Raw genomic sequence first — 22838 nt, 5'->3', positions numbered from 1 at the left:
TGGGAAAAATGTACAACCCTGTGGCCTTTGGTTGTTCCCTCATCAGTGCTGGGCCTCCGTCACTCCGGCACTCCTAAAGGCCTTCTTCTCTGTCTCATTAGTGGTCCTGGCTTGTTGAAGTTATCTTGTCTTCCTTTGTCTTCTACCTCAATGTTTTGCCTTTTGTATTTCCCAAATCTTGTCCTTGGTTATTGTTGTTGTTGATTTGAAGCTTTCGTGACTGCAGGAATCCATACTCTTTGGCTCTTTCGGTAAAGTCACGTAGATAGAAAATTAATAGATCACGACGTTTCGATCGCAACACAAGCAACCGTCATCAGGTGAGAAAAGCAGTAGGAAAACTGCTGCTGCAGTCTGCTGCTGCACTCACGTGATGACGGTTGCTTGTGTTGCGATCGAAACGTTGTGATCTATTAATTTTCTATCTACGTGACTTTACCGAAAGAACCAAAGAATATTGTTATTGTTCCGATTTAAAGCTTTCGTGACTGCAGGGATTCATCTTCTTGGTTCTTTCGGTAAAGTCACGTAGAATGGAAATAATAAAATAATAAAAATAAAACATTATAGAATAATTCTCACGACGTTTCGGCCACAACGCAAGCAGCCGTCCTCAGGTGGAGAACAGGACTGTCGAGAAGACATTCAGACTGTCCATTCAGACTCTCTCTTCTCGACAGACCTGTTCTCCACCTGAGGACAGCTGCTTGCGTTATGGCCGAAACGTCGTGAGAATTATTTTATTATGTTTAATTTGTATTATTTTATTATTTCCATTCCACGTGACTTTACCGAAAGAACCAAGAAGATTGTTATTGTTCTATGTTTTAATACTACCTTGAGATGTGGGCTGCATTTAGGCACTTTAAAAACACAATTACTGTTCATCCGTTACTGTGCATTACGTTTTCGTAAGCAGTTATTCACTTGCAATCTTTAATTTTTAAAAATGGTTATGCAATGTTAGGACTGTAAAAAAGTTATTTAAGAGCTTATTTTGGTGAACGATCGTCCAGTAATTTGTGACCACACAAAATACATAGTGGCTCTCATACGTATTCATCCACATGCTGTATTCAAGCTCAAACTATCCACATTTTCATCAGTGGTTAATAACAATTGATAAACATGTGTAAAGCAAGCCCTCTATGGATATGAACTTTGGGCATCTCAGTCTTGCTACCTTGGGCAAAACAATAAAGACCGTAATTCCAAAGTTGCATTTACCCGAGCTGAAGTATCTCTATTCCCTAAGCGACAAGTTCATCTCATTAGTCCATAAGCACGCAAAAAAAGTGCACATGAATTACACAACAGCACATACAAAAGTAACATTTAATGCACCACGTCCTTATTCTAAATTTACAATAAGTGAAACTAAATCAGCTGCTGATCGATATGTACACATACAGTATATCAATGTTATGTATTGATGTAATGTAGACAATGGTGCTGTTTAACCACTTAAAATACGATTTTTGGTCAATGATCCGAGAGGCATTCCGGACCAAAGTTCTCCAGCAGCATTTGTTTAAGAGGAAAACCCCTGAAAATTATTTTGCGCTTCTAACTCTGATTATCGGTTGAACCTGTTCAAGCATATGTTGCCGATGTTAGTGGATGGGATCTCGTACGTAACATGAACTAAAACAACAGCGTGCGTGTAAAATATGCCACGATCTGCTAATGAGACTCAGAAAGATGACATTGGTTCATGGTTTGCCAGCTTAAACATTTGCTGCTGTAAAACAAAAATTTGGTCCGGCATTGAGTCAACGGACCACAGGCTTACGAACCCAAGAAATAATTTTACTTAGTGTAACAGATCCTTTTGTGTTTAGATATATTCTGTACACTGCAATGTGTTTCGGGTTGTACTGTGTGTTGTTCACCACGAGGTCCAACATTTCGCTTGACATGCTGGGAATCTTCTTTAGGAACTCAAGAGTTGTTTCAAGAATTTAATGAAATTCCCGAAACTCCCAGCACATGCATCGGACATTGTGCTGAATAAAATGCACTGCAACCCGAAAGGACATCGCAGGGCTACACAGGACAATCACGATTACCTGCCCAGTGGTGTATTCTCTACAAGCACACATACCTGATTTAATAAATCACATCTATTTATTGTTGTTGATATCTTAGCAGGAAGCCAAGACGTTCCCATGGTTGGTACACAACTCAAGAGGATCTTGTTTTTTTGTCATTTCTAGTGTCCTCCCAACAGCTGTGCATGTGTAAATCCATGGGAGATGCTGCCATTATGTGGGACATGTTTACAATGTAACATCATCAACATATCCCTTGAGTTGTGTGCACCCGTGCTCCATGAATTATAAACAGGCGGTGTGATCTCGCGCTCTTGTAACCCTGTAGAAAGTTCAAGAGCTCTGGCTACAATCCTCTTGGTATACTCTGGTCACCGTGAAGTTGCCCACAGCCATTGTCTCTGAGGTTCCCTATCCGATGAGGTTGCTTGTGATGGCTCCTGGCAATGTGTAGAAAAGCAGGGCGATGAAGAGGGCGAAGATGAGCAGGAGGATGGCGGTGATGATGTACCACTTGTAGTTCTTCCAGATGACGAGGAAGAGGGACTTGAATGGATTTGTCAGCCATGAGAAAGATGTTTTTGGGCGACTGTGAGAAACAAAACACAAAGAAAATAATCACATTAGTTCAAAAATATCACATTTGATGTAAATCTTTTAACATTTTTTATAATTGTTTCAAGATACAGCAATTCATTCCAAAACAAGTTTTGCATTTCCATTATCAGAACTCTACTTTGGAACAAGAAAAGACAAGTTAAATACAAACAAGCAAAAGTGCCAGCAAGGCATTGCTGCAAAGCATTCCTGCAAAGCCCAGCTTTGCAGCCATGGTCATTTACAAGACGCAGCTGGTCCTGACACTGTGTTGCCATGCCGTGTGTCTTGGCTCTGCTTGCCGTGTGCGTTTGGCTCGCGGCTGAATGAACAGATTCTAAGTGTATTCAAAGCATCACTGGTCACAGCATTTTTCACGCCTGAATACGACAGAGGACAGGATATCTCGTTGCATTTTTTCGTGAGAAGTCCTGGTAGAAGTGCGAATTGTGCTGTGAATGTTTTTAGGAGTGAAAGCAGCAGAACGTAGGAGAGACGGACTTGGGTTTCTCGAGGGGGTCGGGCTCGCTGCGGCCCAGCCCTGCCGGGTTCTTCTCCGCCTCTTCGGCCGTCAGAAGATGCAGCTCGGCTTCCACCTTCCCCTGCAGGACACATGGACACAGGGGTCACGCAGAGGTCACAGAGGGGGCACGCAGGGGTCGCAGTTAATAAAAGTAATAATGGAAATACAATAATAAATAACGACGTTTCGGAGGCAACACAAGTCTCCGTCATCAGGTGGGACCGTCACAGCTAAAATTACTGCTTGTGTTGCCTCCGAAACGTCGTGATTTATTATTTTATTTTATTTCCACTATTACTTTTATTAACTTTTTAATTTTATTTTTTACCTACGTGACTTTACCGAAAAAACCTAAGAGTATGAATCCTTGCAGTCACGAAAGCTTCAAATCTAGAAGCAAAAATACAATTTATATTCTAGATTTGAAGCTTTCGTGACTGCAAGGATTCATATTCTTAGGTTTTTTCGGTAAAGTCACGTCGGTAAAACATCAACATTTATTTTATTTTATTTTCATTAATTTTGATGTTTTACCGACGTGACATTACCGAAAAAACCTAAGAATACAATTTATATTCTCTCACGTCGCCACTCGTCCATTCATACTCTTGCTGTGGACATAAGTTCACGATGTTTTCCACTGTCATGTCAACTGTGAGCGTTCTGTGAGGGCATGAGGGGGCTTCACTCGTTGTGCTCTAAAGCCAACTGTGGGATTTCCAGCTTAGACATCGATTTGTAGTTGCTACAAATATTATATCCGTACGAAATGTACATCGCAAAATTCACCCCTGCGACGAAACTTAGCAGGATCCTCCTGAAAAAAAGTCTTGAAACTCATGGAGGCCTTCCAGGGCAAAACATTTCCAATTGTTTTACCGAGGGACAACAACAGCAGTGGCTTCGTGCGCGATCATTCTCTCTGGGAGATTCATGAAGACGAACGCCGTACCGTGAGCTCCTGTTCATTGTTGTCATCGGTGGAGACAAAAGGCCACCAGCCCTTGATCCGTTTGAGCTTGAAGATGGAGGCCATGGGCACTGAGCCGTCCATCTTGAGCATGTTCAACGAGCACTGCTTGGACGACTTGGCTCCTCGTGGGAAGCGGTTGAGGTCCAACTCAATTTTACCTGGGTATGACAGGGGACAACATGCATAGGTTCTAGATTTGAAGCTTTCGTGACTGCAAGGATCCATATTCTTAGTTTTTTTTCAGTAAAGTCACGTAGGTAAAAATATTTAAAATTAGCTATCGTGCTGTGACGGTTCCACCTGAAGACGGAGGCTTGTGTTGCCTCCGAAAGTCGTGATTTTTTAAAATTAATTTTAATTTTTTACCTACGTGACTTTACCGAATAAACCTAAGAACATGCATAGGGGCATGTATAAACAACTTTGCAGGAGAAGGGTCGTCCTAAAATGTCAAGCTTGTTATAATTATAATAATAAAAACGTGTCATGTACAGGCATCCCTCGATATACGGAACAAATATATTCCTGAAAAGTTGCCTGTGAAGCAAAATTCCATAAACCCTATTTTTCCATTGACTTCCATTATATAATTGGAGATGCGATCCTATGGGAGAAAAAAAAATCGGCCCAAAGATGTTATTAAATCACACTTAGGAACGCAGCAAACCTTTGTTAAGCAAATATTTAACGTGAAATTCCATAATGTTATGGAAACATGTAGTAATAATGCTCCAAATAAGTTACGCAACTGGCACAGTAAGAAAACTGCGCACAAACTACCTGGAGCAGTTTGAAATGTATGCTAGGACCAACAATAAACCGTGCATTTTTCAATATCCCCCAAAATCATTTATACTTTACAGATTTTAAATTCCATAGCTTCAAATTTAACGTAATGTAGATGAAATTCGTCTCCTAATTACGAGTTACATTTTTGCGAAATCCCATATACAGTACTGGGATGCCGTACACTCTTGTTCTTCCTTGGTTTCGACACTGATGCATATAGAGAAGCACCCATTGAATGGTGGAATATACTCACAAGAAACAGTGGTTTACAATGTATGTAGACTATATTATGGAACCTTTTTGCCAGTATAAAAGTATGAAAAATAAGAATACGTTTTACCCTTTCTGGCAATACAACAAGCGTGAAGATTTCGATTTAAAGCTTTTGTGACTGCAGAGATTCATCTTCTTGGTTCTTTCGGTAAAGTCACGTAGAATGGAAATAATAAAATAATAAAAATAAAACATAATAAAATACAATTCTCACGACGTTTCGGCCACAACGCAAGCAGCCCTCATCAAGTGAAGAACAGGTCTGTCTTCCCGAAACGTCGTGAGAATTACTTTATTATGTTTTATTTGTATTATTTTATTATTTCCATTCTACGTGACTTTACCGAAAGAAACAAGAAGATGAAACGTGAACATGTTCAAACACCAAATAGAAACCTTTTGCAAGGAATCAAGTCTGCATTAACCACATGCACTTGTGGTGAACATGCAAACAAACATCTGTAATAACAGTCATAGAGGGTTCACGTGGGGATTGGCTTGCCGGTCCTGCTTGTAGCCAATAAGGGTTGAGATAGGGACCATGGCCCCGGCGTGATCACGGCATGTCATCAGTAGTGATTGGCCTAGCCATTCGGGGCCCCAGCTAATGGGGAGCCGGATGAGGGGCGTGGTCCGGGGATTGACAGGGAACCATCGAGAATGGTCAAGGCTGTCCATGAACGATTGGCTGGGGGGACCACGTGACGAAGGGATCAAGAGAGAGTGAGAGAGAACGATCAAGAGCAGACTGGAAACCGACAAGAGCAGGGTCACGCGCGGACGGGGGCTCTGGGTGCCACGTGCGCGGTGGGGACTTAGTGCAAAGTCTGTCCTCTCTCCGTTGTCTGCCAGCAACGGAGAGTGAGTGAGTAAAGTGTATTGTGGAGTGGAAATAAAAAGGACTGATTCCGAAGCCGTCTCAAGAAGGATTATTACACATGCACTGATAATATATGGCGCTGTCTTTGAAACTGATTCGCCTACACCAGAGACACCCTTCAAATAATGTGTTTTTGTTTGCATGTTGATTCCTTGCAAAAGGCATCTATTTGGTGTTTGAGCATCTTAACGCATGTTGTATTGCCAGAAAGGGTAAAACTTATTTTTATGCAGACTATACTGTGACATTTTGGCGACTGGATACAACACAATTGTACAAACAAGATAAAAGAGTTAAGGGAGGGAAACAAGCTGTAGATGATCGGCAAGAGTGTTCCACAAACATGAAGCAGAAATGCGGAATTAATTTTTTTTACCAAAGTTTAGGCAAATGTTATTTTTTGTGAGAAAAAGGAAGAACTTCTGAGGCTATGGGAGCGAGTTATAGAAACTTGGTAGTCTGTTAGTTAACATGTTTAAGAGGAGCTTTAGGACGAAGTAGGGGTCGGCACGGTTTGAACCGACTCAAACTGGTTTCAAATTGAGCAATCCAAACCAAACCAGCGACGACTGAACCAAACCAAACCAAAACCAAACCAAACTAAGCTAAACCAAACCTCTTAAGTTGGCTTGAACCAAACTAGTTTGAGCCGGTTCCACCCTGTCCGAGCCAAACCGAGTCGGTTTTCGTAGCCCCAAACCAAACCGAACCAGTTCAAACAGAGCCAAACCAAACCGATTTGGTTCGGTTCAAACCGCGGTTTGGTGGTTTGAGCCAAACCGTGCCGACCCCTAGGACGAAGACAGCCCAGTGATGGTCTCTCCGGATATCCGGGGGGGGGGGGGGGGCATGTACAGGTTGCAATGACGAGTTCTATAGGGGGCATCAAGGGAAAAACGTAGAGTGGAGAATGGCCCCTGCCATGGAAATGTGATTTTTCCACCACTACCTCAGGGCTGTAAACAAGAGATGAGCATCGTTTCAATGCTCATTTGTGCAAGAAATCACTTTGAGTTATGTTGACTGTGTAGAATGCCACTGCACCAATATGCCCACACATCCACACAACAAAGACCCCCCCCCATATAGCCTTAAACAGACTGTTGGTGCAAGTTGCTGTTAGCGAGCACCTATGAAGGCCGGCATGGCACACGAGGGGGTGGGTGGTCAACACCATGCCTTGCTGCCTTCCTCTTCTGAGTGCTGATATTTTTCACACCTCACCAAGTACTCATTTTGAAAACCGAGTCGACCCCAGACAGACCAATGACGAGTTCAGAAATTCGCCACTGTTGTTGGTCGTAAGCGGGAATCGAACTCGGGTCGACATGTTCGTAGCGCAGTGCACTAACCACTAGGCTACCACTCCCCACACATATACACACACGTGTACACACAGTCACACACACACAAAAACATGAACAGGACCTCACCAAGAAAATCATCGGCAGAGAAGTGGTTGGCGTCCCACACTTGCATGTTGAGGATCGCTGGCATCCTGAACTCGGTTGGATCCAAATCGAAGATGGACTGCTTCTTGAAGAAGACAATCTTCTCCTCAGCCACCAGGTAGTCGAAGGGGTAGATGAAGCGCCAGTTGAAGTTGCCCTCGCCCGTGAGCGAGTGGTAGTGCACGTCCGTGTCCTGCTTGTCCACTTCCTTCCCCTTGAGCCAGCTGCTCGCGAGCACCGCATCAGCCGGTTCAGAAGAGTCAACCATTACAATGATTTCGATTGAAAGCTTTCGTGACTGCAGGGATTCATCTTCTTGGTTCTTTCGGTAAAGTCACGCGGCTTAAATAGTCGCTCCAAGCCTGGGGCTTGTCATTCAGACTCTGTCTCATAGACAGACATGTTCTCCACCTGAGGACGGCTGCTTGCGCTGTGGCCGAAACGTCGTGAGAATTAATTTATTATGTTGAATTTTTATTATTTTATTATTTCCATTCTACGTGACTTTACCGAAAGAACCAAGGACATTACAATGATCTCACCGATTCAAAGGGTTTTAGACAAACACCACGACAAACGACACGGGCACGCTCAATTTAATTTGCAATAAGCGGTTGAGGCGAGCGCGAGGTTGCTCGTTCATCGTGGATATTTGCATGCCACGTGCAGGGACATGGCCGAGCGAGGAGTCGCACGTTTGCCACTTCATTCTAGATTTGAAGCTTTCGTGACTGCAAGGATTCATATTCTTAGGTTTTTTCGGTAAAGTCACGTAGGTAAAAAATTCAAATTCATAAAAGTAAAATAAATAAAAAAAATCACGACGTTTTGGAGGCAACACAAGCTTCCGTCTTCAGGTGGAACCGTCACAGCACGCTTGCTGTATCAAGTACATTACCGAAAAAACCTAAGAATACGTTTGCTACTTGTTGTGGAGGTTCATGGTTGAAGTTCGGCAGGCCTGCCCTGGTTAATGCAATGGGTGCATTGACTGTAAGAATATGCACGATGTGCTTCACCGTGGCAGTGAAATATCCTGTGCCCTGGTTCTGGTATCATGACCCAAATTTGGAAAGTTTGAAAAGTTACAAAATTCACGCAGTTGAAAAAATGTGGGGGCTAGGGCAGCTGGGGGGAGAGTTGCGGGTGGAGAGTGCAATTTATGGTACTTTGGTTGCTAATTTGTGGTACTTTGCGCTAAGTTTACAGCAGTTTGCGGTACTCTGTGGTGATTAGTGTGACCCCGTGAATTTCTGTAGGAAACTGGTCTCGAGCAGGGAATAACAACCACTGGCGAAACGTTGTACTCATATTGCAGATGTTGTGGGTTTACTCTCCAACACACCAGTGTGCTGAACTAGTCACGAATCGGCACGTTTTGTTTACGTGACAAACCTTACTCATTGGCTGTGTGCGATGGTGGCGGATTGAACGACACATTTTTTACTTACGCGATCTAACCCAATAAAAAACCTCTTGTGGATATTATTGGTCGCGAAAATCTACGCGTTAAACTGACAAAGAAATTATTGATACGGCTACACTGAGGCCACATGAAGAAAGTAACAAGATACTTGTCAGAAGGATGAGTCTAGCTAGGTGGATTACCACTTGTGAACGTCATTCGCAGAAACAAAGGATTGTCTTCCATAAATCGTGTTGGAAAATAAATGGCATGAACATAAATGAAGAAATAATTAAACATTTCAGATTGAGCTGATGACAGTGATCATAACCAGTGGAAATCAATTATGGGGACATTTTAATTCTGTACTTAATAAAGAGGGCTGCAAAAGTTGAGTTGAAAGTTTTAATGAGTAAAAACAAAAAAATGTAGCCTGCAGCAAGAAGGGCAAATGAGATAGGAGATACAGGTATGAAAAATATAGAAAGAGGCCATGGGGAGTGAGGCGAGGCGAGGCTGTACGTACCCGCGCACGTAAATATCGCTCGATCGCTCGCCTGTGAAGAAATTGTCGTCCTCAAGCTTCACGTCATCCGTGTTCCATATCACAACCTTGAGCACGTAGCTGTGGGGGGGAGGGTGAGCGCAGGGGGAGATCGAGAGAGGATTGTTGCGTGCCAAACACATTTGTGTTTGATGCGTTGCAGAAGAGGAATGATCACAGAATGTATTAATATGGCGAGGTATATTCAAATGTATATTAAAAAAATCTCTCTGATGTAGGCCAATCAATTTCTATGGCAATGCATACATCATCAACGCATATTTGTTTGCCTGTATTACCACAAGTGTGTGGTTAATGCAGACTTGATGCTTTGTAATAGGTGTCTATTTGGTGTTTGAGTATCTTAACACCTGCTGTATTAATGCCAGAAACGTTAAAGCCTGTTCTGTGTTTTTCATCCAGGTACATACAAACACGTTGGTCGGGTAAGTGTACATCTTCCAGCACAAATGCTCGTTCGATTGCTTAATCATTGCAACTGATTTGCTAACAAGTGCATCTCAACCCTCATTGGCATTAACACAGGTAACGTGTTTTTTTCCATTCATACGGTATAATCCAGCTAGATGACACAGTGGAAAAGGTTCAAGTTTATTTTGTTAAACCAGGTGAGGACTCAAGAGACAAGGATCGAGTCTCATTTGCAAGTGGCCTGGGTTGTGAGTTTGTATGTTATGTTGAACTTATACTGGTAGGAACCTCCTGGTTACACCAGCACACAGGGGATTATTGTGTCCGTCGTGCAGGGAGGGGCTGGGTGAGGAGGGGTTGGGTGGGGAGGGTGGGGAGGGGCTGGGTGGGGAGGGTTGGGAGGGGCTGGGTGGGGAGGGTTGGGAGGGGCTGGGTGGGGAGGGGAGGGTGGGGAGGGGCTGGGTGGGGAGGGAGGGAGGGGTTGGGTGGGGAGGGGGGGGAGGGGCTGGGTGGGGAGGGTGGGGAGGGGCTGGGTGGGGAGGGTTGGGAGGGGCTGGGTGGGGAGGGGAGGGTGGGGAGGGGCTGGGTGGGGAGGGAGGGAGGGGTTGGGTGGGGAGGGGGGGGGCTGGGTGGGGAGGGTGGGAAGGGGCTGGGTGGGGAGGGGCTGGGTGGGGAGGGTGGGGCTGGGTGGGGGGTGGGAGGGGTGGGGCTGGGTGGGGAGGGGCTGGTCACCCCGTGGTGCCCTTATAAAACTCAACGTTTAACCTACTCACGCCGGCTTGTGCCCGCCCTCACAGTCGGGCATATTTGCGGAATACACCACGCCGCCGTTGACCCTGGCCATTGACCGAGCAACCCAACGTTCCTACCAGCTCCCTCCGCAGGAATGTGTTTTTGCACTGTACGTAGCCAACTGTGCTAATCATCATCACCACCACCATCGTTATAATCACCACCACCATCATCACCATCAGCATCATCATTATTATCATCACCACCATCATCATCAGCAACACCATCATAACTATCATCATCAGCACCATCACCATTATCATTACCATCATTACCATTATCAGTTTAAATCCCAGTTGGAGGTCAGCTCATCCCTTCATCTGTCTGGGGTTAAAATAATATTAGTTATCACTTTATCGGATGTCAACACCGATGGTCCTATGGATACACTCTCCCTCGCCATAATAAAGCGGAATTAAACACCACTGGCTCAGGGCTGTAAACAGATGCGCACTGCCTCATGCAGCAGTCGAATTTAAGCCTTTTACAAACGTAAGCAGCAACACCGCTCTGTTATTTTGACAATGCACATTCATAGCTTTTTACTGAGCACGATGAACGGCGATAGATGAGAACTACTGATCCGTGCACAGGCACTGCGAGTCCCAGGCAGACAACGGCAGACATTTCGGTAAAGTCACGTAGATAGAAAAATAAATAATAGATCACGACGTTTCGATCGCAACAACAAGCAATTGTCTTCAGGTGAGAAAGAGAAACAAGTCGCTGTGATGGGGCATTATATAGATCCGAGGGGGGGAGGGGAGGGGCTGCTGTGGGTGAGAGGGTGGGGGTGGAATTCAAAGAGGGAACAAGGTGAGAGAGAGGAAAATAAAAAAATATATCAAATTTAGCAAACTTAGAAATGTAATGCAACTCAGAGAGTCGGCCAACACAACAGTTAACACTTTACCTGGTTGATCAACGTCCTTCCAAAGATTGCTAAATATGCATTATTTATTTTTCTATCTAGGTGACTTTACCGAAATAACCAAAGAGTATGGATTCCTGCAGTCACGAAAGCTTCAAATCAAGTCAACTTCACTAAAAAACGAATTGTTGAAACACCAAAAAAGCACCGATATAATTACATTTCTTAAACCCCAAAGCTTCAAAACGAATCAATTTGCTGTCAACTGGTTATAACACGTGTCACGTGTGCTTAGCCACTGCAGGCTCTTTGAGCTCAAAGAAAACACCCCTTCTAAGGTAAGTTCTGACGACTATTTGGACACCGCAGATCCACGCAGACAACGCAGACCTCTTGGGTTTGCGCGGAGAGATGTCCACGGGTGGCCCTGGGTGCGGCAGGTCCTTTGGAAACATGTCCACCCACATTTCCACACGGCCCTGCAACGATGAAGTTTCATTTCAGAATTTAAGGCCCTTTTTACACGGGGGGAACTGCACTGTTCAAATATTGTGTGCGATAGCCCGGCGACGGAATTCAGATGTACAGGGTGGCCCAGATATCTTGTGACGCTCCTCCCTCCCATTTCATTTTCTAAAATATTTTTGTAAGTAAGGTTTATTTAAAACAAAAATTAATACGCAAAGGGAAACCATTGTTAGGGGGTCAATTAATTTGGGTCACAAGACATCTGGGCCCCCCTGTACAACGGAAATCCAGACACCAGTTAAGTACTCATGATGTTACATACATTAACCTATGTAAAAGAGTGTTTTTGTGAAATAGTTGCATTGCTTTCACAATGAAACTCCTCCATCTTGCAGAAGGTAACCGAGGGCTCAAAACCGAGATCTCATCTGATTTTACGCAATGCCACATGCTCTGTAATGTGTAGAATGTGGTTAAATTATAGTCAGAATCAGAATATGTATTTGTACTGGAGGAATGCGATGAGCTATTAAGTTATTTTTTACAGATGTTCGGTAAGGGGCGGATCAGAACGTTACTACAACAAACAAACACGATAGGGACGCAAAGTATGGTAAAGGTAAACAAATCACTTAAATAAATGTATACTCACGTAACTAAACTATGTTTTATCTTACCTGGTAAGACCCACTGAGCTATTAGCTTACTTTTTCAGAAGTGACCTGTCCACAAATGATAGCTCAACAAAGTGACTTTTATAGCAGCAAAATACTCTAAATGCGTGTTTCTAAATGTGGAGGGAAAAACCAGAGGACCCGGAGAAAAATCCACGTGACGACAGACAGAACATGCAAACTCCAAATATACAGGTGTCAGGGTCAGGATTGAACCCACGACCTCCTGTATATCAGGCGAGGGAGAGAACAAATCGCCACAGCGGATTTCAGCGGTCCCAGCTCATCACTCTAACCTGAGATACGAGCGATTTTCATTCATACATTTTCGACCACAAATTATAGCTCAACAAAGTGTGGCTCATCACGTGGCATATTTATTGCAGCAAAATAATCTAAACACTCTTTTAAGTGCACGTTTCTAAACGTGGAGGGAGAAAACAAATGCTGGAGGTATCCATCCACCTGCTCAATGCCAGGCTTGTCAGGGTGAAGGAGAGGCCGCGTCTCCACATGCTCTGGCACCAGCCGGCAGCCCTTGGGGCTGATCTCTCCCCAGTTGTGCAGGACCTTGAGTGCCAGATGCTCATTGGTCTCCTTTATGTGGCCTGAAATCATAAAACACACACAATCCTGTGATTGATTTCCACTGATTATTATAATCGCTGTCATCAGCAGATCTGAAAATGGTTCCTTATCCATTCATGTCTATGCCTTTATTTTCCAATACAATTTTAGGAAGACAATAACTTGTTTCTGTGGATAATCTTTTCTTAATTCGTGTTAACAAATTAAGAAAAGAGGCAATCAACGGCAGATTGGTGTAATTTTTTTGGAAGACCGAACTTGACGGTCGAAAGCAATGTAACAATATGCTTGACGAAGAAAGTGTTCCATCAGAAGCATGTTACCTGCTCTGACATGAATCAGAAACATGGGCAGACAAATAAAATGGAACAAATTAAGAAAAGTGTGCAAAGCATGTATGCTTGGGTATTACAGTGAGGAGACAGATAAAGGAACACATGGATCAAGAAACAAATCAAGATTCATATAGACTTTTAAGAATTAAAGTGGGCTTGGGAAGGGCACATGACTCGAAGGCATGATGGCCAATGGTTGAGAATTACGATGGAGTGGCAGCACAAGGAGGGGACATGCCTGAGGACAACCAGCGTGGATACGGAGCAATGAGATCAGCTCGTGTGAAGGAGCTGGATGGATTATTGTAGCATGAAACTGTGAAGAATGGTGATGCATTTGGGAAGCCTTCATGCAGCAGCAGTGGACAGAGCATGTTTGATGATGACAACGAAGATAATGATGATAACCGCTACCACCTTCCGTAGGGCGGTACATCCTCATAAAAACGGTGCTATTTCGATTTAAAGCTTTCGTGACTGCAGGGATTCATCTTCTTGGTTCTTTCGGTAAAGCCACGTAGAATGGAAATAATACAATGATAAAAATAAAACATAATTTTATTATTTTATTATTTCCATTCTACGTGACTTTACCGAAAGAACCAAGAAGAAAAAAAACGGTGCTGATTTTCACAAACCCAAAGGCGGCGGTGACCACAGAGTTGAGATTTGTACCCTTCAAAACACAACTCTTTTGAGCTGTCTTCTTGGTTCTTTCGGTAAAGTCACGTAGAATGGAAATAATAAAATAATAAAAATAAAACATAAAAAATTAATTCTCACGACGTTTCGGCCACAACACAAGCAGCCGCCCTCAGATGAAGAACAGGTCTGTCGAGAAGACCTGTCGAGAAGACCTGTTCTCCACCTGAGGACGGCTGCTTGCGTTGTGGCCGAAACGTCGTGAGAATTATTTTATGTTTTATTTTTATTATTTTATTATTTCCATTCTACGTGACTTTACCGAAAGAACCAAGAAGATGAATCCCTACAGTCACGAAAGCTTTAAATCTTTTGAGCTGCTTTGACAAAATGCTTTCATCCTCACCGGTCTCGTCTTCTAACTCGGTGGGCCCTGTGAAGATGCGGCTGGCCACCTTCACACGGCCGATCGGCCCGTATTCCGGTTCGGCCATTTTGTTGTCCTTGCAGAGCTGGGCCAGGATCTCCGTCGGCTTTTGAGGGTCACGCCACACATTGTAGCCATGGCTGGGAAACGGACGTCAAAGCAACAGCGTGTTCAGCTCGTTGCGCACAAGTTCGTGCCGTCACTGCTGTTCACAATGCTGCGTCGGTTGAACCTGCATTTCACTACGGCGCATTCCCACAGCATCCCTCCAGCACGGCTGAGATGGTCCACTTGTATTGCTACTTGTGGAGCAAACAAATTTGATGTCCAAATATTTCAAACTGCCCCCTTTAATTGAAGTACGGCACTCAAATCGCCAACTCATGCCGCTGCTGGTGGAAGGACCTCCGCCTCCACTAGAGGAGGAGGCTCTAGAGAGCCTCCTGATTTGAGATTTCATGCTGCCCTACAATCCTGGCCTGACATCTAGGACGTGGTGGGAGTAATCACACTTGAACCCAGCGCAACTGACCTGCTGAGTTTGCGACTCAGTTTGTGCCACGTTATGATTTATACGCTGCTGAAACTTCTTGTCGCCATGTTTCTCCACGGGTAATTCGTGGAAAACAGCAAACAGCCGAATGTTCCTTACTTGCGTCAACAAATAAAAACAACACAAAACAAACTGTGCTGTTGGGGCGATTTAAGAAAACCTGCTAATTCTTTCAACAGCCATGCCAGGAGATTGATTCAGGTATCGCTGGATTGTTAGTCCAGTGTGCTTACCATGGCAGAATCCCATTCTTAATTGTCCAATCTTAAAACAAGCGTAGACGCAATATTATTTGGTTCTTTCGGTAAAGTCACGTAGATAGAAAAATAAAAATGTAAGTGAATAAAAAAATAAAATAACACTAATGTAAACTGTAGCCTGGTTCTTAACCTCAGTGAGTATACTGGCAGTCTATAATGTAGACAGTAGCCTGGTTTTTAAGTTGGTGAGCATATTGGCAGTCTGTATAGACTGTAGCAATGGTTATTAAACAGAGTGCGCATACTGGCAGTCTATATTTTTATTCACTTTTTTATTATTATTATTTTTCTATCTACGTGACTTTACCGACAGAACCAAAGAATATGAATTCCTGCAGTCACGAAAGTTTTAAGTCAAAATTTAAGTGTAGACACTCTCTAAGCTGTGTACTTGCTGTGTATGTACGTATAACTCCATCTTGATTTAAAGCTTTCGTGACTGGAGGGATTCATCTTCTTGGTTCTTTCGGTAAAGTCACGTAGAATGGAAATAATAAAATAATAAAAATAAAACATAATAAAATAATTATCACGACGTTTCGGCCACAACTCAAGCAGCCGTCCTCAGGTGGAGAACAGGTCTGTCGAGAAGACAGGACGGCTGCTTGCGTTGTGGCCGAAACGTCGTGAGAATTGTATTTTATTATGTTTAATTTTTTATTATTTTATTATTTCCATTCTACGTGACTTTACCGAAAGAACCAAGAAGAAGACACTTAAACCCTTTACAAAATTCAAAAGAAGCATCAAGCGTAATGGGATTTATTCTTGGTACTCACATGGCATACTGCTGTGCTATCCCACAGGTGGCACGGTGATAGCTGTAGTAGCGATTCTCCAGGTCGATCTTGGTTTCTCCAATGAGGTCATTTATTCCCACCAGGTCCCAATCCATGATCTGCACAGTGAGCATTGATTCCATGGGGAAGGTGGCCTCGATGTCAAAAGACCTGGAAACAGCGAAGCAATCACATCATCACTATACGCCGCATTGTCATTCAATAAAATTTTACAGCGAGAAACAGATAGCAGAACACACGGATTATGGAACAAACACGGGTTTAATGACATCATCCAAACTATAAAAAGTGGGCTTGGGGAGGATGCATTGCTAGGAGGGATGATAGACAATGATCAGGAATGATGACGGAGTGGCAGTCAAGGTGATGAACGTATCCGAGAGGACGTCCACGAAGCAGGAGCTATGACATCAGTTCACGTGCAGGTGCTGGATGGATCACTGGCATTGGAAGATCGTGAGAGATTTCGATTTAAAGCTTTCGTGACTGCAGGGATTCATCTTCTTGGTTCTTTCGGTAAAGTCACGTAGAAGGGAAATAATAAGAATATTTTATTACGTTTTATTTTTATTATTTTATTATTTCCCTTCTACGTGACTTTACCGAAAGAACCAAGAAGATGGTGAGAGATGGCGGTGGCTGGGGAAGGCCTTCATCCAACAGTGGATTTATCATGACTGGCTCATGATAATGACGTGGAAATTATGCAGTTCCATTTACAACATATAAACAACATTTACCATGTCTATGTTCCCATTATTATAACAATAATCGTAAGCATATCTAATGGAAATCCATTACGTAAAAAAGACTATCATGAATAACACCAAGACACCGTATCTAATAACATGAGCACGCACTTTCCAAAGATGGGGTTCAGCTGCTTGGCGATGTAGTTTTCATTGTCCTTCACCTCGGTCTTGCCCAGCTTGAGCACAATGTACGGATCCGCCTTCCCATTGATGTCAGCTGGATGGAGGTCAGTCGCCTGGTTCCCAGATCAGCAAACGGAACAAATAGGTATCAGGTTTATTCACATGAAGTGGCTTGTTGGCTTGGAGAATTTATGCTATGTTATGGTACTGAGTCAGTACCTCTTAATAGTACGTAATAACAAATTAATTACTCCTATATCCAATAATTATTTTTCAGGAGGGTCCTGCGTTGGGTTTTTTCATAAAAAAAAAAATTTCAGCCAATTAATGACGAGTGTTTATACACGTGGAAATAAACTGGAGCACACGAAGAACACCTACGCACGAGAGGGGGCAACACTCTATCCCCATACAGATGGAGATTAGTCCATTTGCTGTACTGCATTCTCTTGGTAAGCCAGGGTTATGGCACCTCGATGCCCATGGGAAGGGAGTTTCCCGATCTTTTTGTGATCCACCAATCCTTGCCTCCCTAGTGGTGGATTACAGGCACGTGTCACGGCCTCCTGGCCACGTGATCAACGCATCATCATTTGAAACAGTGAGTCTATATTTACTTGCAAGGGAAAAACTAGTCCTGCTTTTTAAGAAACTACCTTGCCTGTTTAAAAATATGTATAAAAAACTAAAAACCAGTGCAATCTTCCTGGGTTCAATAAACAATACTCTTTGGTTTTTTCGGTAAAGTCACGTAGGTAAAAAATAAATAAATGAAAACAACTCAATAATTTCATTTATTTTATTTAATTTTTTACCTACGTGACTTTACCGAAAAAAACAAAGAGTATGAATCCTTGCAGTCACAAAAGCTTCAAATCTAGAATCAATAAACAATGTTCTATATAAAATAATACTGGCCTCGTACGAGCAGCAGGTTCATGGCTTCAACATCATAACAAACATGTGCACAATAAAGCTATTGCAGATGTGCATTTCCAAGTTTTTTTCAATAGAAAGCTTTAAAGAAGTAAAATAAATATCAAAGCCACTATGAAATGTATTTTCTCTTGGAAATCCACATTGCAAACTTGCAGCAGGACAGTTAAGCTCTTGGATTAGACACACATGGAGGGACGAGTGGATGCTACTCTGCAGCTGTTCCTGGCCAGGTAAGGTTAGCCTAATACAATACGCAGAAACATGTACAGGCAATTTGACACGTAGGCTTTCGCGACCAATATAATTCATCATACAGGTTTTTTTGGTTAGGTCGCGTAAATATAAATGTGTCGTTAAACCCACCACCACCCGACACAGCCAATTAGTAAGATCTGTCACGTAAACATAACATGCCAATTCGTTACTAGTACAGCACACCGGTGTGTTGGAGAGTAAACCCACAACATGTACAGGCAATGTCAGTTTTTCTGAATCTACCAAATAGACGAATAATCATATTTAATTGGAGGAAAATAATAATAAGTAATTTATTAATCATGGAACATCTTCTGGACCAATGCATGAGAATAGTGTTTAAACAACTGATTGGTTTATATTGAAACTCACCGGTGCGTTCAAATTTATTTCGTTTAATCGGGTGATTACTCAAGAAACCAGGACAGCCTCGTTTGGAAGAGTAACTTGAGAGGCATTAGTCTGCCTGTAGGTGGTGACAATTGCTATGTATAGTCCCAAATTAATTATCATTTTAGATTTTTACAAATTGGGACCCAGATGCCAGTTACACTATTCCCGACTGTCGTGTTTGACGTCAATGACGCGAGGGGATCTTTACTGGCCACTGTGAATCAGACGGAGCATATGTTATGGTTATTACACCTCAGAGAAATAATTAGAGCAGCTCATGCATTCAAATGGTGATTATCTACAGCGAAAGGTGAACGTGCTACCACGAGGCCATGCCACCAACCCACGCGTGGGTTTTTCAGCCAAGATTTCCAGTGATGGAACACATCAATGCAGGTCCATCGAACCCCCACAGTAGCAACTGAGCGCAATCAGCACTGTCACGCGCACGCTTAAGGGCGTACCCGCACGATGTAGACCCTCACGAGTACGCTGATGGGATCGTTTACGGGGATGCCCTGGAACATCCCCAACTGGGGGTCGTACCCCACCTCATCCAGCACCGCTTTGGAGAGGGGCCACTTGTAAATGCAGGCCGAGCCCTGTAGCGAGAACCATAACAACCACGAATAACCAGCTCATGTATCAATCAACACGTGACGATTAGAAGAAACAATGCTGACTACATACGGTACGCAAGAAAACAATGACATACTTTCGCCGTAATGCCTTATCAGCCTGTTGGGGCAACTGCTGTTAGCAAGCACCTATGAAGGCTGGCACGGCACACAAGGGGGTGGGTTGCCTTCACCGCGCTCGGCCGCCTCTCTCCCTAGTGGCGATGTTTACGCATCGCAACAGGTAATCATTTGAGGCTGAGTCGACCTAGGGGAGGATCGACTTAGATAATCGTCACTGGTGTTGGCCGTGAGCAGGAATCGAACCCAGTTCGCCGGATACGTAGCGCAGCGCACTAACCACTACACTACCGCTCCCCATTAAGAAGTTCAACATGCATACATAAAGGCATCTCCGCACTCTGCCGGTCACTGGGGTTGTTGGCCATACTTTACCACGATGGCCAGTGCTGGTTGGAGAAAAGGGCCAGGGTCGTTCCAGATATTAATCGCCACAGATTGCCAGGTTCTTAGCATAGTGCACTAATCACTGTGCCATCACTCCCCCCTGCACATTCATCACTACATTATTACTTAGAGGTGTTATATACTTCAATGGTATTTTTTGTTTCATGTGATGCTAAATGTAGGTGTGAGATGTACTTAGATCTTGGAGCTAATCGTCATCATTGGTGCGTTTTCGTCCTCAAGTTTGAGTGGGGTGGAACTCACCTCGAAAGCTAATCCCAAGTCAGCAGTGACCATTTCTACATTCATATATTGGGGCCAGTCAATCTGTACTGTAGCCACTGCAGACTGCCTTCTCACCAAGCAGTGATAAGTTAGAACTTGGCGAAGCTCATTTGATCAATTCTGGATGGATCATGGGCTGAGTTGACCTTGATTAGAATTTTAACTTAGGAATGAAATCTCTTAAATTTCGATTTAAAGCTTTCGTGACTGCAGGGATTCATCTTATTGGTTATTTCAGTAAAGTCACGTAGAAGGGAAGTAATAAAATGATAAAATTTATTATTTTTATTATTATTATTATTATTATTTATTATTATTATTTTATTACTTCCCTTCTACGTGACTTTACCGAAAGAACCAAGAAGAAGAAAATTAAATCTCTGCTGCTCCTGCTTTTGTTGTCCTTTCCCCGCACCTCCTATCAGAAATGGTCGGCTACGTACGGTATGAAAGAAGTTCTACATACATACTAACTCAAATTTGCACTGCATTTAACATATTTAATAAAGTGATCATAACTCAATAGAATATGACAGCTTTAATTAAGTGAAAATATAAATATATGAGACTGACATTCTACTTTTTGTCCACGTAGGACTCACATACCTGTCAACCCATACGGTTTACCCATATTCTTGTACAGGGAAATTGAGTTTTCAGGTCCATATGGCGTGCAGCCGTTTCAATGCGGGCTTTGTAGGATGAACGTTGAGATTCATAAGGACACGGGGTCACCAATAAGGTCTGAATTGGTCTGTAATAAGGTAGGGGCACTGATAAGGGGTTGACAGGTATGGACTCACCTTGAAACGCCCCACCAATCTCTCCTTGTCAAAGTCGCTGTCTTCGTCGCTGTTCTTGCCGCGATACACATTGAACGTGTTCAGCCAGTCTTCAAAGTTATTGAACTCTGCCTCCAGCTCCTTATCATAAACCTGCATAGAAGAAAAGGCAACTGGGATCAGTGTGTGGCATTGGCAAGTATGCAGTTTTTTTTTATTGAGTATGGTAAATTAACTGTTGAATGGAGTGTATTAACGATGCAGTTCGTGAACAGGTACATGAGGGCAGATGTATTGCAATGCCTCAGCAGAGAACATTTCGGAGACAATTGCAGAAGAGTCCACTTTTGTTAAGCAAATGAGCCAGGTGAGATGTGTCAGTGAAACTGAAGGTAAATATTAGCAAGCCACTGGAGCTATGCACTTTTAAATATAGATTGAAAACTTATTTCTTTATAACAGCTTTTTGTGTTAAGTTAGTTGTCCTTCCCCACACCTCCGATTAGCACGGTTGGATATGTACGGTGTGAAAGAAGTTCAACATGTGTACGTACAAATAGGTGACTCAGAAGTATAGTGGCTTGTTCGCAATTGGAAGTTTGCGAGTTCAAATCATAGTTGGAGGTTGACTTAGCCCATCATCCCTCCAGGGTTGATCAAATATGTACCACTTTAATGGGGAAGTCAACAGTAGTAGTAGTTGGTTTTTACCCTTTAAACTGGTACAAAACTGACACCTTTATACAAGGCATCATGTTTGCAATAACTGCAACACAAGCAGTCAAAATGCAAAAAAAAAGAAACAACTCTGATAATGGTAATGATATGCACTGTCCTTGAAGTTGCACTGTCCTTGAAGTTGATTGGTCCTCCAATGGAGACTAGGCTCTAAGGAAATCTGTCTCGGGTGTGGACCAATCAACTTCAAGGACAGTGCATATCATTACCATTATCAGAGTTGTTTATTTTTTGTTTGCATTTGACTGCTTGTGTTGCGGTTATTGCAAACATGATGCCTTGTATAAAGGTGTCAGTTTTGTACCAGTTTAAAGGGTAAAAACCTACTACTATATTTTGCCACTGGTAAAGGAGGTCTCATAAGTCAACAGTAGTTTATCATATAAACTCGCTCGTGCCATAGAAATGTGGAATTTCCAGCAGTGGCTCAGGGCTGTAAACAAGAAAGCACTGTCTCAACGCTCATTTTAGTGAGAATCACTTTAACTTTTTTGCGTGAATAAAAGTGCTCATGTAAGTTTAATGCGCGGTAAAATGTCACTGAAAACCAGTGGGAAAATTGCTTTTACAGAAAAAAAATTGATTATTGTATCAGTCATTGCCGTGCCTTCTATAGAGGCAACGTTACTTCAACATTGCTCCAATTTATTTTTACTGAAGTCAAACTAGTTTGGATGAAATATGTACATTTTTAAAGTTTATAGTTTCTTGCATATGGAGGCTTTTACAACCAATATTGACTCATAATTAGTTTCTTTTGAGTTATGTGTTGTAACGATGCGAGTCATAATCCCGCCTCCACCCAGCACAGCCAGTTAATAAAAGTGTCACTTGAATCAAACGTGGCCATATTTATGACTGCTTCAGCAGCACCAGAGTTGATGTTGTTGGAGAGTAATCACAACATTTAAATGAGAATGCAGGCAAAGCTTGTTAATCATATTTATTATAGTATTTATCAGCTGCATTTTTAATTCAACAATTGTTCAGCAAATTAACCATGGCCATTTGTTATGTAAATGGTGATGCACAAATGTACCGAGCTAAACATAATTCCTTCAATTGGCTTCCTAATCAATGTATCATGACTAAATTTTAGACTAAAATGTATTTTAGAATGTGACCATTGTTGATTGTACCAGGATGTAATATATTTAG

The 22838-nt window shown here is 42.8% G+C and overlaps 1 protein-coding gene across 1 annotated transcript in view; it reads right to left on the bottom strand.

The window, feature by feature from the left end:
* Positions 1-1316: 1316 nt before the first annotated feature.
* Positions 1317-22838, bottom strand: part of LOC144724951 (otoferlin-like) — a 71151-nt gene continuing 49629 nt past the window's right edge. The window contains exons 27-38 of the mRNA XM_078604293.1: positions 20964-21095; positions 19255-19392; positions 17189-17316; positions 16308-16478; positions 14695-14855; positions 13189-13331; positions 11972-12060; positions 9469-9567; positions 7520-7761; positions 4124-4302; positions 3150-3250; positions 1317-2640 (exon numbers count right to left, since the gene is read on the bottom strand). Coding sequence (XP_078460419.1) covers positions 2463-2640; positions 3150-3250; positions 4124-4302; positions 7520-7761; positions 9469-9567; positions 11972-12060; positions 13189-13331; positions 14695-14855; positions 16308-16478; positions 17189-17316; positions 19255-19392; positions 20964-21095 — 1761 coding nt within the window. The 3' untranslated portion in view covers positions 1317-2462. The remainder of the gene's footprint in view (positions 2641-3149; positions 3251-4123; positions 4303-7519; positions 7762-9468; positions 9568-11971; positions 12061-13188; positions 13332-14694; positions 14856-16307; positions 16479-17188; positions 17317-19254; positions 19393-20963; positions 21096-22838) is intronic.

The sequence above is a fragment of the Lampetra planeri genome, chromosome 22 (genome assembly GCF_965212315.1).
Source record: "Lampetra planeri chromosome 22, kcLamPlan1.2.h2, whole genome shotgun sequence".
Classification (NCBI taxonomy): Eukaryota; Metazoa; Chordata; class Hyperoartia; order Petromyzontiformes; family Petromyzontidae; genus Lampetra; species Lampetra planeri.
The sequence above is the reverse complement of the archived record's forward strand: the minus strand, read 5'-3'. Positions and strand labels throughout refer to the sequence as shown.